Consider the following 14,773-nt stretch of genomic DNA (forward strand, 5'->3'; position numbering starts at 1 on the left):
TCACTTCAAGCATTTTAATTTGCAGCTAGTTCTGGGTTTGTTTCTTGAATGTATTTCATTTTTTTGTGTGTGTCTGTTTTCTCTCAAGTAACTCATTTTATCTTTTATCATTTATTTTGCAGCCTGTGGATTTTGAAGAAGTCCAGAAGCTTGAGCTTGGCCTTTTGATTGAGAATATTGCTCCGTTTGTGATTGGTAGTGCTGTAGAGATGGATGTGGATGTTCATGTTGGAGAGGGTAACCCTCTAGCTACTGGAGCTGGTGCCGGGGCAGGAGCTGGTGCCGGGGCAGGAGCTGGTGCTGGTGCTGGTGCTGGTGCTGGTGCCGGTGTGGGTGCAGAGACAGAGCTGGGAGTAGATGTGGGATTGGATGTAGGCGTGAGTGTAGATGTGGGCCTAGATCTGAAAGGCGAGGGGGATATAGGGTTGGATGCAGGACTTAAACCTGAGGTGGAGGCTGGCCCTGGAGTTGGACCTGAAGTGGGCACTGATGTGAAGCTTAAACCAGGACCAGGAACAAAGCTGAAGCCAGATGCACCAAAAAGCTACCCCATTAAAATATCAGTTAATAATGTACCAGAGGGTCCAGCATTTATACCTGACACCAAGATTGTTCATGTATCCGAGGACCCAAAGGAAGCACCTGAAGATGGCAAGATCGCTGTGTTTGCTGCCACTGATCCAGATACAGGAAAAACAGCTGAAGATGTCAGGTTTGTCAAGTTACAGTAAAATCTGTGAGACTTATGTTTAAGTGTCCATTGTTGTAAGACATAGTCAGTAACTGGACAGTCATCAACTTTTGACCTAGTCATAATGATCCAGTTTTCAGTAATTTCTATTAATGGCAAAGCTACCAATGATATGATTTATATAAAAATGTCACTCATCGAACACCTATTTCATTTGATCAAATCTAGTGCATAGTATAGCAGAGTGTTGCAGTAATGGCAATAATAATATAATGGCTAATGCTTTACATTAAGGTTTTCTAAGAACAGGCAGTAATGTGGTTAAAATTCATTACAAGATACTTATTAACACATATGTAAATATTATGTGTCAAAAAGACTATAACTGGTTAACTAAAGTATCAATGATGACAGTTTTTAAACTTTACTAAATTATTTTTAAATTTGGTAACATTTTATGATTTTAGCTATAATATACAAGAAAAGTATCCTAGTGAAGTCAAGAAATAAATTAAAGTTTTAGAAAAATGAATAAAATGTAGTTTCTGTTGTTACTTGGTGCTATTTGAACAAAAATGAATTGAAAAAATTGAATAGCTGTATTAATCTTAATGAGGGCTCTTTCCTTACTTTTACTCTGGTAACAGCAAAAGTTGTCAATTGGTGTAATAATACATTAACTAATCGTAGCAGGTAGCAGGGGTAGCTGTAAGCTTTGATGTGTCTGTTTAATTGTATCAAGACACACAATTATGTTAATAATATAAAGTCTTTAATGTAAAGCATTACCAGGTATGATTATTATTTATTATAATTAATAAAATAGTTAAAAGCTACTTTGTGCTAGAGGTTTTTTGTTTGTTTTTGAAGGTTTCATCTTTATCATAAAGTTGAGCAGGTGTTTTATGTAAATGGCAACTTTTACTTCACTGCTGCTCGTTTTTACTTTACTGATGTTTTTTTTTCTTTCTTATATATGTTTTGCATTCCAGTTATGCCAAAGCTTATGATCCAGATAACCTGTTTACAGTTGATGCAGAAACAGCTGAAATTAAACTCAAAAGGACACCAGACAGGGAGTCACCTTACTTGAAGAATGGTACCTATATCGCCAAGATTCTAGCTATAACCAAAGGTAATTGTCTTGTCAACACTAAGACTTCATTGCTGCTTCCTCCACTTCTTATATTGAGGTTTGAAGGTTATCTTTTTCCCTACTGAAGGATTTAATTTCAGTTAACTACCAATAAAATATTGGTAGCAACAACTTTTCAGATCTTACTTGAACATTTTCATTGTGGAGGGCCAAGGAGAATCAGGTATTTAACCTGTCAGGTTAACAAGCCCTTAGAATTACTGGGTTGTGCTTGTAGCCAAGATATTTAAGGCAGTCAAAATAAATGTGTAACCTGCCTTCATATTGTTACGGATTCAAATATTGGGGATGGATACAAGAGGAAAACCAAAATAACAACACTGGTCCGGCCGGGTCAAGTCAAACGATGATTTAATGAACACACGCGTGGGAGATGGACACCATACACAGACAGCATCAGATCTCAAAATCGTGGAGCCTTGATCAAACTCTTATAGCCTCTAGTGGCCCCCACCTAATCATAAAAGCCTAAACATTCACATTCTTTCTCACACAGCGCCTAAGCTACGACCTTGGCTCCCTGTTTATCTGCTCCTGCTAAGATGGGGCAGTATGCTCTGTTCTCTTCTAAGCAGACAAATAAGGCGATAACTTTCTGCAAACAGTATTTCTTATAACTCACAGTATAATGCATCATAAAACAATATCATTCATTCACAATAAATCAGCAGTCTAATGTAATGCAAATCAGTTTACCAAATGTAATAGTGATCACCTTCTTCTAATTCAGGAGCATAATGCAAACTAAAACTACATAATAATTCACAATCTTTAATTAGGGGTCTAACATGGCATAAAATAATATTATAATCCGACAATTCCCCCTGATGAGCTCTTTAGACTTAAAGAGCTCACTTACACCCTGCAATCCAGTGTTGCCGGGTTCATTTCTCCTTACTCCTCAGGCCCTTTGTCCCCCTGTTGGGTGAACCATATGTGAGATGACCTCTGTGTTTGCGCAGTTCAGATGCAAGAAAAACTTTTATTACAACAACAACAGTAGGTACAGATGATACTCCCATCACTCCCCAGTTCTCCCACAGCTTTATTTCGGTGCTACCTTATACCCTCCAAACGTACTCAGACTAGAACCTCTGTCCGAGGAGCTTTTAGCCTTTATTTTATGGCTGTAGGCACCAGTGTCTTCCAGTCGGATGATCCTCTGCTCTTGTTTCCTTCAACCTCAGGGGTTAGACAACCCTTCAGTCGTTGCACAGATCAGGGGATTATTCTGCCCCGATTTCAAACAATGATCTGTGTATTCTGGGGTCACCGCTGTGTTCCCCAGAAAAAGGAACAGGAACGTGTTCTCCTTTCGCCCAAGAGCCTATCGAACTTTGTTGGTCTGGTGTTCCTGGATTTCCGTCAACCCCTTTATCGGATCCATCCTTTTTTAAGTGACTAACTGGAGCCCAAAATGCCATGACACTTGAACCCAGTTGATGTTTCCTCAGTCACCGTGTCTGTCTCTGCTGCCAAGGATCCTCGTATATCTGTGACCTCGTCTGGTGTCTGTTCCTTTCTCTGTAAGAGACAGAAAACCAAAACACCTCTCTTCCCAGCTCTAACAATCTAATGTTGCTGTCTACTGATCTTTTGGTGATTCAGAATTGGTTTAGAACATTCAGAATGTCCCAAGGACTTATCCTAATTTAGTGTATGTGTGTGTAAGCGTGTTTGCATTTAGCCTGCTGCACTCAAGGCATTTCTTACACTTTATCAGTCCAGACTATCGCCGAACGAAGCTTATGACCTTCATAAGACCGAGTGCCAACTCATTATAACTCACATTTGCAAGATATGTATAAAAATGATTAAAACCACTCATTCTAATAAAAGACATAAACAAATTAGCCATTTCTAAATCTAACATGTGTCCATTCAATGAAGCTAGAAAATTAAAAGAAAAGGTTAGTGACCTCATATCTTAGAAAGTATCAGACTTTCTCCTATCCAGTGTCGTTGCTCCAGTCTTGTTATCCTGTGTTAGGGAATGAAATCAATTTAATTGTCATGTTAGATCTGTTCAACTCCTGGCTCCGCCCAGAGCCTGCGTCTTCACAATCGTCTACAAACAAAACCTGTATTAATATGAACTTCACTTCAACATGAACTTGTTGACTACTTTTGACACCTGTAGATAGAAGATTAACATGAAGTTATAACAATCACTGTAATACAAATGTTAATATGTCAATAGCTTCAATAAATGTTCAATGCAATGCTTGTTATATGATTCTGATGTAACAATAATGCTGATGCTAAAATAACAGTAAAACACACCCTTTTTATCCCTTACTGACCACAGCAGGGGCCTCTATGTTTTAATTCAGCCATGAATCCAGCTCACCTGATTCATCACTGAGCCCCACCGGCACTGGCATTTGACAGGGTGGTGCTGCATATTCTTCCTTTAATGTCACTATTTTCAATCTGTTAATTAGAGTGCTTAAACATGAAGTAGACTACGTCCACTACAAGTCAATACAACTGTGAATGTGGCCAATTATCAATCTATTACCAATCAATAACAAAAAAAATAGCTTTTATTTTATGCATGCTTTTAGTCAACCACTCACCCACAGGATCTCCAATCCCCGAAAATTCCTTCTCCTCATTTAATGAGTCTGTCCTCCTTCCATGCCCTGGTAACTGGTCCATCCAGAGCTGTATCATTATGAAATATACATACAACAAGCCAAACCCCACCTTGGTCACACCAACCCTTTTCTGCCCTGAAGATGTCCAACGCCATCTTAGTCTGGACTGTCAAAGGTGACTTTAACGCTGATTGTTCCGACAATCCATTTTATAAGATTTCCTAGTCAGATTAGCCAATCCCTGCACACTGGAATAAACATAATCAACATGATCAACATTTTTCCTGCGTGTTATTTCACCATCTTATTGATTCCAACGCTCCATCCTTATGTGGTTTGCTACATTATGTTTATCTAGAACTCCACTCTGTCTCTAAATGTTTGAAGAATTCTTCATGTTTGGGGTCAAATTTTAAGAATTTGACCATACGTGAAATTAATGATGTTATCACCCCCATCGGGGCTTACCTTTCCCACTTCTGATGATATTCCTCCCTATTCTTTGCAAGTACCCGCTTTTGGTGGCGAGAAACTGTTGGTGTGGTCAAGTGGGCGCTGTAAAAACAAAAGCTCAGGACAGAACAGTTATCAGTCATGTACTTCATACAAAATTAGCATATATTCAATTTCATATTGATCCTCTGAGTGTAATGGTACATTTTAATTTGAATTTATCAAAGCTAAACACAATAATTTTTCTTTATTTTGCTCTTGTTCTTGTGCAGCACCACATCTCAGCACATGCCCCTGTCGGTTCTATCTTACTTTTCTACATTATTGACTATTTCAATGGAGAACCTAAATGACGTGGACCAGTGTTTGTCATTACATATCTCTATTTTGAATGTGACAAGTCTATCATTCCCCTGTTATTCATAGACATCAATAGAGTTTTTTCTTTATCTATCAAAATTAATTGGCTTTTTACAGTGGCCTGCTATGGTTAATAATAACATGTTCAGTCATGAGTGAAATCAAAGCTTCTCTTCACTTTAGCATTTAACATTCCCAACAATATAATGTGATACATTAATCGAAACACAACTAATAAAACACAATTTTCTTAATGGAAACATCAGTAGCTCAAAATTAGCAACCAAAGGGTTAAGTCTGCAGTTCACACTCATGTGAAGCTACAGGCTCCCCCTTTAGTCTCTCTCATCCTTCTACTCCTGCAAAAACAAAACAAAGCGAGACAAAACATCCACCCTTCTTTTACAGGCTGGGTGAATTGTTTGTAGACATGTACTAATCCTAAAGTCGGTATCGTTTTTGTCTCAGTATCAAGTCAGTTAAAACTTTTAGTCGTCAGTCCATCACAGTCCAGTCACATGCATACATTCACACACATTCATACCAGATATTGCTGATAATGGAGTCTCACGCGGAACCTATTCGAGGCTCCATCACCAGCAAGATGACGTCATCATTTTAAAGGAAAACAGTTCCTTGTTTTTTTTTTGTTTTTTTTGGACTGGATTGACTCGCTGCAATCCTTTTAGGCTCAGGACTTCTCATGTGATCAATGTCCCATATAAGTGAATTTCTCCCAAGCCCATTATAATCATGGAGAAAAATACTTTGCAACTGTTTTCAGTAAGAATGTTTTATAGTGCTTTAAAGTTCAATCTCTCAGGCCTGGATTAAAGAGCTGATTTGTTAAATCAGGAACTCACAAAATACCAAAATATCACCACCGGTGGATCACTCCTCTCAGATGTTCTTATTTCAGTGCACTGTAACAAAAGCAAAACAAACGTAACCAATAAAATACTCATATAATAACAAATACTGGGGCCCGTTGGAAACATGTCCAAGCATAAAACCACCTTTCTCTCTCTTAGAGAGAGAAAACAATCCAAACCTCACTGATAAAATCAACCTAGTGTTAAGCAAAACCCAAAATCAACCAAAACTTCACCAGAAAGTTTTTCTCCGTCCCGGGACAATATTGTGTAGGAATACAGGTACCGTAACTTCTTTTTGCACTGACAAAAACGTGTTGGACTTATTTGATTCAATAGTGGACACTAGTTGCACACAAATGTTTTGCTTTGGTAAAAACTTAAACAACTGAGTTAAATCAACACAACCTTTTCATTTTCAGTTAATCTGTGCATTTTGAGTTCATATTACACGATTAAGACATGTTCAGATGGAGTAAATTGAGCTCCTGGAATATTTTAATCCTTCACAATTCTGTCATTTTATTTCAACACTATTCAATAACTTTTATCCAAATTCTACTTGGTCCCTTAAATACTACATGTTGTCTTCATATTGCCTACGGTTCAACAAAGTCTAAATTCTGGTTACCATAAAAATTGAATGGGTCTACAACAACTACCATCCTCCTATCTTTATCCTGATTGCACGAGGGCTGGGAAATAACTCTAAAGTGATAGGTTACGAGGCAGGGTGCACCCCGAACAGGTCACCAGTCTATCACCTAGAAACAAACAACCATTTACACTTACATTCACGGATAATTTAAAATCATCAATTAACCTAGCTCTAACAGCTGCATGACTTTTCACTGTGGCAGGAAACCAGAATACCCAGAGAGAAACCACTGCAAACTAGCCAGACTGTGGACTTGCACCCAGGACCTTCTTACTGTGGAGCAACAGCACTCACCAGCATGCCAACAATATAGGAAATACAAGGAAGCTATGATTTCCTGTTGAATTTTGTACAGATCTTTAAAGCCTGAGGCAATTGTGTTAAATACATGTGGGATGCTTACGTAAATCCAAGGGCTGGCCCCCTTTTCTTCTTTTTATTTTATATTTTATTATTGTTATTATTTTTATTTTTATTTTTTATTTTTTAGTGTGTTCCTCCTTCAATTAAATCTCAATCACAAACATGTGACTCTCCGAAATAAGGCTCACACCGTTAATTCATCATTTTCACTCTGTACCACTGCTCCTTATCAGGCTGTGCGAAGCACAGTAAACAATTCAGTCGAGGCCTTGAGCCATAAACAGACATCACTCACAGACATTGTTTTCATAACCAAACTGCTTTAGACCCTGTCCCCTAAATCTACACAAATGCCCTCTGGGTGACATGAAATGCATTTAACCAATTAACAATCAATGGCTTCTTGTTGTTGTAACAAATTCTGTATTTGGACGTTTGTGTGCAGCATTTTGCGTATCAGCATAGCATTTGTTAGTAAAGCATTCTTCATTGCATCCGCGTGTGTGTATCACTCTTCATTGCCCAAACATGTGTATGTGTGTGTGGATCACTTCTCCGTGAATTGAATCAACATTTCAATTTGTGTGCGTGTGTGTGTGTCATTTCTCAGTCAATCAACGACTGCATATGTGTTCATATGTGTGTCTCTCTTGCTTCTGAGTCAGTGTATGTAGATGTGTGTGTTTGTGTGTGTGTTTGTGTTCATCACTTTCCTGTTCTGGTGTTCTGGGTAAACCATGGCCTGAAGCGTGCTCTGGGGTCCTGCCTCCCCCTTTTCAGTCCGTTTGCGTCCATTGGTGCTGCTGCCCAAAGTTCTGTCCATACTGGTTCTGGCCCCAATTGAGGCAGTCCTTTTCTCCAGTGTCCTGTATCTTCTCCTTAACTTGACCCTTTTTGCTTCTGCAGCTCCTTCAGGGTTTGCTCCTGCTATTGGAGCTTCTCGTCAGGTTTGGCAACCTCCTGCTCCAGCAAGCTCCGGCCTGATTTAAAGTCCTGTATCTGGGACTCTAAGCCTGACTGATAGGTTCGATTAGCAGCCAGCTCCTCCTGAGCCATGCTCAGTTTCTGCTCTGATGTCTTGAGCTCTCACTGAGGGCAGAAACCTCAGTCTTTTCCGTACACGTCAGATTGAAGTTTATTGATGTTTTCCTTGCTTTGCTCCACGGCCTTCTGCAGCTCTGCTGTTCGGCTCTTCTCAGAGGTCAGCTCCTGGCTGAGCCCCGACACCTGTGCCTTCAGCTTATGTTCTTCTGCTGCTTTTGTCCAATCTGAGGTGCCTCCTGACCTCAGTTACTCCTCATGTCTCTGGCATGCCCTTTTTGCTGCCCGATCCTCCGTGTTGGTCCGTCACTGTCCTGCACAGGTTTAATGCAGCGTTGTTAAGGTCAGCATTTTTTTGTTCGGCCTCACTTTTCATCCGGGCTTAATAGGCGTCTCGTCAAAGCTCTGTCAGCTGAAGCTGTCTGGAAATCTCCCCGTGTAGTGAAACGGGCCTTGGATTTAACGTTCTCCGTCTCCGCTGCATGAGATCTTTTTCCTGCAGCACTGTTGACATTCTCAGGCTGTTGTTGTGGGTCCAGCTGCTGTAGCATTTGGTCAGGGTCACATCAAAGATGGTAGAAGGGAGAGCAAAGATGGTAGAGGGGAGAGCAGGAGTCCGGGTCAGCCTCGGCTTTCCGGGCCGACAAAGCAGCCTGTAATTAAGCATAAAGAGAAAAAACAAAAACAAAACAAAAACAGACGAACAGGAAAATGATGTTGTTTTGGCTGTGTCATTCAGAGAGGGGCCAGGCCCTGTGTCAGCCTTCTCCCCCTCTTTTTTTTGTTTTTTCTCACTATATAATCAACTCATGACTCACCAAGTTGACAGGACAACACAGGTACATGTTAAAATTCTTAAAATTATGTTTAATAATTCAAAAAGGAATTTTATTTCATTCAGTAATCACTTGTATTAATCAATCATAGGAAAACATGTCACAATTTGACTCTTTTAACCACTAAATTTGTTGTTTCATCACTGGTTTATCATACCAGTGTCTGTCTTTTTGAAGTCAAGTTGTTGTCCTGCAACCCAGAGAGTTTAATTGTTAGTAGTGGATAGACTTTATCATTTAACATCAGGTGTATGTTAAGTTTTGCTGCTTTAAGCTTGCTGGAAAATCTTCACGTGTTCATGAGTGTAAGCTGTTTCTTCATTGCGTGTATGTGCGTTTGTGGGTGGGTTATTTTAACTTTTTTCTCAAACAAGGCATTTCTCTAATTGTGTGTGTTTTTAATTTTGTTTCCCAAATTTTGATTTCCCACCTTAAATAACAGCATTCCATGTCTTCAGCCAGGAATTAGAGCTTGCTTGTGAGATTCAGGGACACATGGTGCCAAAAACAATTCAGTGAAAAACTTGCCTGAAAATTTCCAGTGATGGTAACCGATAACTGGAGGAGAAGATGTCCTTTAAGCTTCTTTTTCGGGTCGGGACAAAGCGAGAGGTCAAGCTGTAAAATTTTGAGCCAGAACTTGGCCTGTCTGTCGTCCCAATTTTATTAATCTATCCTTTTGCTGCTGTACTCAGGTCTCCTGGTTGAGAGAAATCCACCTGTATTAAGAGACTAAAACATTCATTTACTATTTTTCTTAAAACATCCATTTGGTTCATCTGCCTAGATTTTACTCTCTCTCTTGGTGCATAGTTCACACAGTCAGGCAGTTGCCTTTTATGGGCATGCATATTTCCGGTCACTTACCCCCAGCAGCTGCAAAGCCGTCTCTCCCATATCAAAACTCAGCCAAACATTAAACATTCACCGTAGTCATTCAAAACTTTATTTATAATATTATAATCAGCAAAATCAGCGTTTTAATTACAGGCATGTATCATTATTTGCAAATCATACTTATAAAACTCAATAACACGCTAAACAGGAAGTCCTCTGTGGGCTTCACAGCAGCCACCTCATTTGCATGTTCACACACTATCTAAAAATAGCTCGCAGCGCTGCAGCGCACTGTCGTCACACACAGCCTCGTTTCACACTCAACTCTCTATCTTATTTTACAAAGACGTCTTATATTTACAATCACTCTCAGGCCTGAAAGTTTTAGCGCCTACACAATTTTGACAAATTTAAGATAACGGGTCCAACCGAAGAAAGTCCAACTTTTTTGTAATCAATTAACCAGTATCAGACTCTAACTGTATCTGGCCTCATCTCTAAAGTCCCTAACTCAATTTAAAGTGTCCAAAAAAGCGCAGATAAGGAGCCTCTAACTCCTAGCTTGTTCCAGGATGCCCTGTACCCCACAGTCAAGCCAACTGAACTAACCCTGTTCGCCGACAGGTCAAGGTCGCGCGTCCGCGGCCAGGAGGGAGCGTAACCTCCGGGCTATGCGCCTCTTAGTGGACTCTAACCACCGTTCTCACAAATTTATAATACTTTTAAACAACAGACAACACCCAAAAACAAGAGTATGACTGAGGCAGATGCAACGTTATGGACAATGGAGACTCTAACTCGCAACATGACCAACACAGATGCAATCTTTAGACCAATGGAGACTCTAACTCACAAACTGACCAATTCCCTATCAAACTACCTGAGACTCTAACTCAGTATTATTACCTTTACTTGAGACTCTAACTCAGTATTATTACCTTTACCTGAGACTCTAACTCAGTATTATTACCTTTACTTGAGACTCTAACTCAGTATTATTACCTTTACTTTACTTCAAATTTCAACACTCATGAGATTTTTCATCAAAATCAAAACAGGCCTTCACCAGTAATTTCAGTCAGTAGGCTTTTAATTTATACAGTCCAATTTGGCACAGTTTGGATTTACATTCAACAGGTTGTGCTTCACCTTTAGATATGCCGGCTTGCCCACTCACGTCAGACCACTGGCTCGTGCCTGCCCGTTCAACCACCTCGGACCGTCCAAACCTCCAAAACTTCCATCCCAATACCACAGGACGAGCCCCCAAAACTGTTACGGATTCAAATATTGGGGATGGATACAAGAGGAAAACCAAAATAACAACACTGGTCCGGCCGGGTCAAGTCAAACGATGATTTAATGAACACACGCGTGGGAGATGGACACCATACACAGACAGCATCAGATCTCAAAATGGTGGAGCCTTGATCAAACTCTTATAGCCTCTAGTGGCCCCCACCTAATCATAAAAGCCTAAACATTCACATTCTTTCTCACACACAGCGCCTAAGCTACGACCTTGGCTCCCTGTTTATCTGCTCCTGCTAAGATGGGGCAGTATGCTCTGTTCTCTTCTAAGCAGACAAATAAGGCGATAACTTTCTGCAAACAGTATTTCTTATAACTCACAGTATAATGCATCATAAAACAATATCATTCATTCACAATAAATCAGCAGTCTAATGTAATGCAAATCAGTTTACCAAATGTAATAGTTATCACCTTCTTCTAATTCAGGAGCATAATGCAAACTAAAACTACATAATAATTCACAATCTTTAATTAGGGGTCTAACATGGCATAAAATAATATTATAATCCGACAATATGAAGCCCTAATGTCATCAAACATTTTGGATTTGATCTTAAAAGCTTTTATTATCTTATTTCATATCTAAAATGATCAACATATAAGTGGAATCTAATTAAAATATTAGTTTCACCAGTCTCAAAAATGTGCTTAACTAATTTAAAATCAATAATTGAATTAACAACACAAACCAAAATGAACATATGAATAATTAGTAATGGATTAAAGGTCATCAGGGAATGGGAAACAGGAGGGAGACACAGCTGAGAGCATAACCAAACAGAGTCCACAGAGACAGTTCAGGAGGCCGAAACTGAAACACTAGAATTCAAATCAACAAGAAAATGTTTTAAACCTCTACAAACCGAATTCAAAAAATGTTTAGGTATAGTGCTGATGTATGCTCAATCATCCAGGTAAGGAAGTCCCAAAAAGCTGATTCTGTTGATCTGGACACTGAAAATGCTACGTCCAGATGAAAAGAATCAACTTTTCAGGTGCTTATGTATAAAGCATGTATATGTACCCATGACTGAAAATTAGAAAGTAGAAAGCACTTCCTTCAACTTGAGTGGAAAGGTGCTATGTATACCAGTCCAGCAAATGGCAATCACGGCATTTGCTTCAACTTCTTACTGACATATTTACCGTATCTGCTTTTCAGACATGCCATCAAAGACAGCAACAGGAACAATAGCCATTCAAGTCACTGACGGCAATGACCACTGTCCAACCCTGACTACAAACCATGCCAATCTGTGCTCTGATCAAAAATCTGTTTACATTACGGGCATTGATGAAGATGTCAGTCCCAATGCTGCTCCGTTCACGTTCAGAATAATACCTGATGGGACACAAGGCAGCTGGGTTGTAGAAGTCATCAATGGTAAGAAAATCTGGTTTGGGTCAAAAGTAAAAATGGATACGTTTATTTTTGCCTCTGTCAGTGCGCCCCAGGGCGGCTGTGGCTACAATGTAGCTTGCCATCATCAGTGTGTGAATGTGTGTGTGAATGGGTGGATGACCGCTTTGAGGTCCTTAGGGACCAAGTAAAGCCCTATACAAATACAGGCCATTTACCATTTTAATTTTATTTATTTATTTATTTTTTGCATTAGTAATTGTAGTACTAATTTTATTATTATAGTGACTTACCGTAAAGATTTAAGCCTTATCTATACAGTGGGGGAAATGAGTGTTTGATCCCCTGCTGAGAATATGCAAGTTTGCTCACTTACAAAGAAATGAACAGTTTTTCATTTTAATAGAGAGAGAGAGATCATAAACCAAACATTTAGATTAAGAAAAATTCTATAAAAGTTGATGGGCACAGTAAACGCACCCCTAAACCTTGTGGAAAGCCTTCCCTGAAGAGTTGACACTGCAAAGCGTGGGCTAACGTGATATTAAACTCTGTGGATTAAGAATGTAATGCCACTCAAGTTCATATGTGTGTAAAGTGTGAAAAGTTTGGGCAATATAGTGTACATTTTCAGTTACAATACAATAATTAATTAATAATTATTTCCTCTAATCCTATTACAGTGGCATCAATTCACCCTATTTTAATATCATGCAGTAAAATAAACTAGCTGCTAGTTTACAGAAAATAAATTTTTATATGTTGTTTTTACTAAATGTAATTCAGATGCAGCTGCTGGTTTTTCCTTTCCAAAGTATTTGCTTTGTTTGAGGAGGCAAAATAAATCCTGAAGTAAAGTTAATTCGAAGCTTGAGTTCTAGTGTAGTGGAGGGAAATTGTCTTTGAAAACTCTTTGTGCTTTGTTATCTCCAGAGACAAGCGCTGCTATTCATTCTCATGTGCCACTATGGCCTGGACAACATAATCTCCAGGTAGAGGTGTTGGATGCCCAGGGTCTGTCTTGTCCAACCAAGGAAGTTTTTACGGTGAATGTTTGTACTTGTTCGGAAACAGAGGACTGCAGCCTGAAAACAGCAAGACTAGGAACTACATCATCTAAGCTTGCTGCACCAGCCATTGGCTTGTTGTTACTGGCATTTTGCTTACTACTATGTGAGTTGATTTTAGAACATCCACTAATGATACGTATAACAGGCCTAGTTGGGAAAAACATATGTTTAAGATTTTCAATACATATTCAGGACTATTTTGTGCCTGTACAGCTATTTAGTCTATAGTATTATTCAGTTCTATTTAAATCTAATACTAGTTTGTTGTATTTTTACCTACACTGAAAAAGTACTGTGCATAACAGAAAAAAGGTTTAAATACATGAAAAGCCCAAACTTTTATGCTTTAGTTTGAATCTTTACATTTGAATTTGAATGTTTTTATCTATTTTTTATTTGTGCAGTTATCCCATTTCTTCTGGTGAACTGTCAGTATGCAGGGGAAGACAAAATCTTTCCTGACCAATTTAATGAGCTACCATTTCTCCCCAAAGAAAACCTCATATCCTATCATACTGAAGGCAGAGGCGAGGATAAGGTGGGCATTCATGTTTGTCTGGGAACATTTAATGTGGATTTGTAGAAAACAAACTGATTTTTAAGGAGGAATGTGAAAGCTTGTCAGTCACCCCTGATTCAACTTTGTTTTAAAAACATGATTCTGAAAACTGAAATCAAAGTCGTTTCGTACAGAGGTTGGGTTCAAAGATAATTTTTTCTTCTTCTTTTACTTTTAGGAAATGTCACTCCAATGTTTACCTGTTATGCTCCAAAAGGTTAAGATGGGACAGTCGTCAAATTTCAACATGAAAAATTCAAACATAATGGAAATTGATGAGATACAAATCCAAAGCGAGCAGAAATATCAGTCAGCTGTCCAGACTGTAATGGAGGTTGACAATGCCTACACATTTTCAAGGGAATCAGTGAACCTTGGCAAAGGGCGTGCGTCATTGAACAGAAAAGTGATGGGTATACAAGACACAGAAGCCCTGTATGAGGACATAGCCCTTCCTGATGCTTTTCTCAATGATTACTACTCTCAGGTACTATGGTATAATAGCTATACATGCAAATTATTTGTCACAGTATCTTCTCTTTGGACTCCTGTGTAATGACGCTTTTGATGCCACTGACTGTTTTGTTTATTTGCCTCAAACAG

General features: G+C 39.1%; 1 protein-coding gene across 1 annotated transcript in view; it reads left to right on the top strand.

Moving 5' to 3' along the window:
- LOC146499094 (desmoglein-2.1) overlaps positions 1-14,773 on the top strand; it is a 29,128-nt gene that overhangs the window by 8,054 nt on the left and 6,301 nt on the right. Inside the window, exons 8-13 of the mRNA XM_085137112.1 lie at positions 123-712; positions 1,684-1,826; positions 12,344-12,565; positions 13,475-13,714; positions 14,016-14,149; positions 14,349-14,657. Of these exons, the coding sequence (XP_084993238.1) occupies positions 123-712; positions 1,684-1,826; positions 12,344-12,565; positions 13,475-13,714; positions 14,016-14,149; positions 14,349-14,657 (1,638 nt within the window). The remainder of the gene's footprint in view (positions 1-122; positions 713-1,683; positions 1,827-12,343; positions 12,566-13,474; positions 13,715-14,015; positions 14,150-14,348; positions 14,658-14,773) is intronic.

Source organism: Neolamprologus multifasciatus, chromosome 17 (assembly GCF_963576455.1).
Source record: "Neolamprologus multifasciatus chromosome 17, fNeoMul1.2, whole genome shotgun sequence".
NCBI classification, from domain to species: domain Eukaryota; kingdom Metazoa; phylum Chordata; class Actinopteri; order Cichliformes; family Cichlidae; genus Neolamprologus; species Neolamprologus multifasciatus.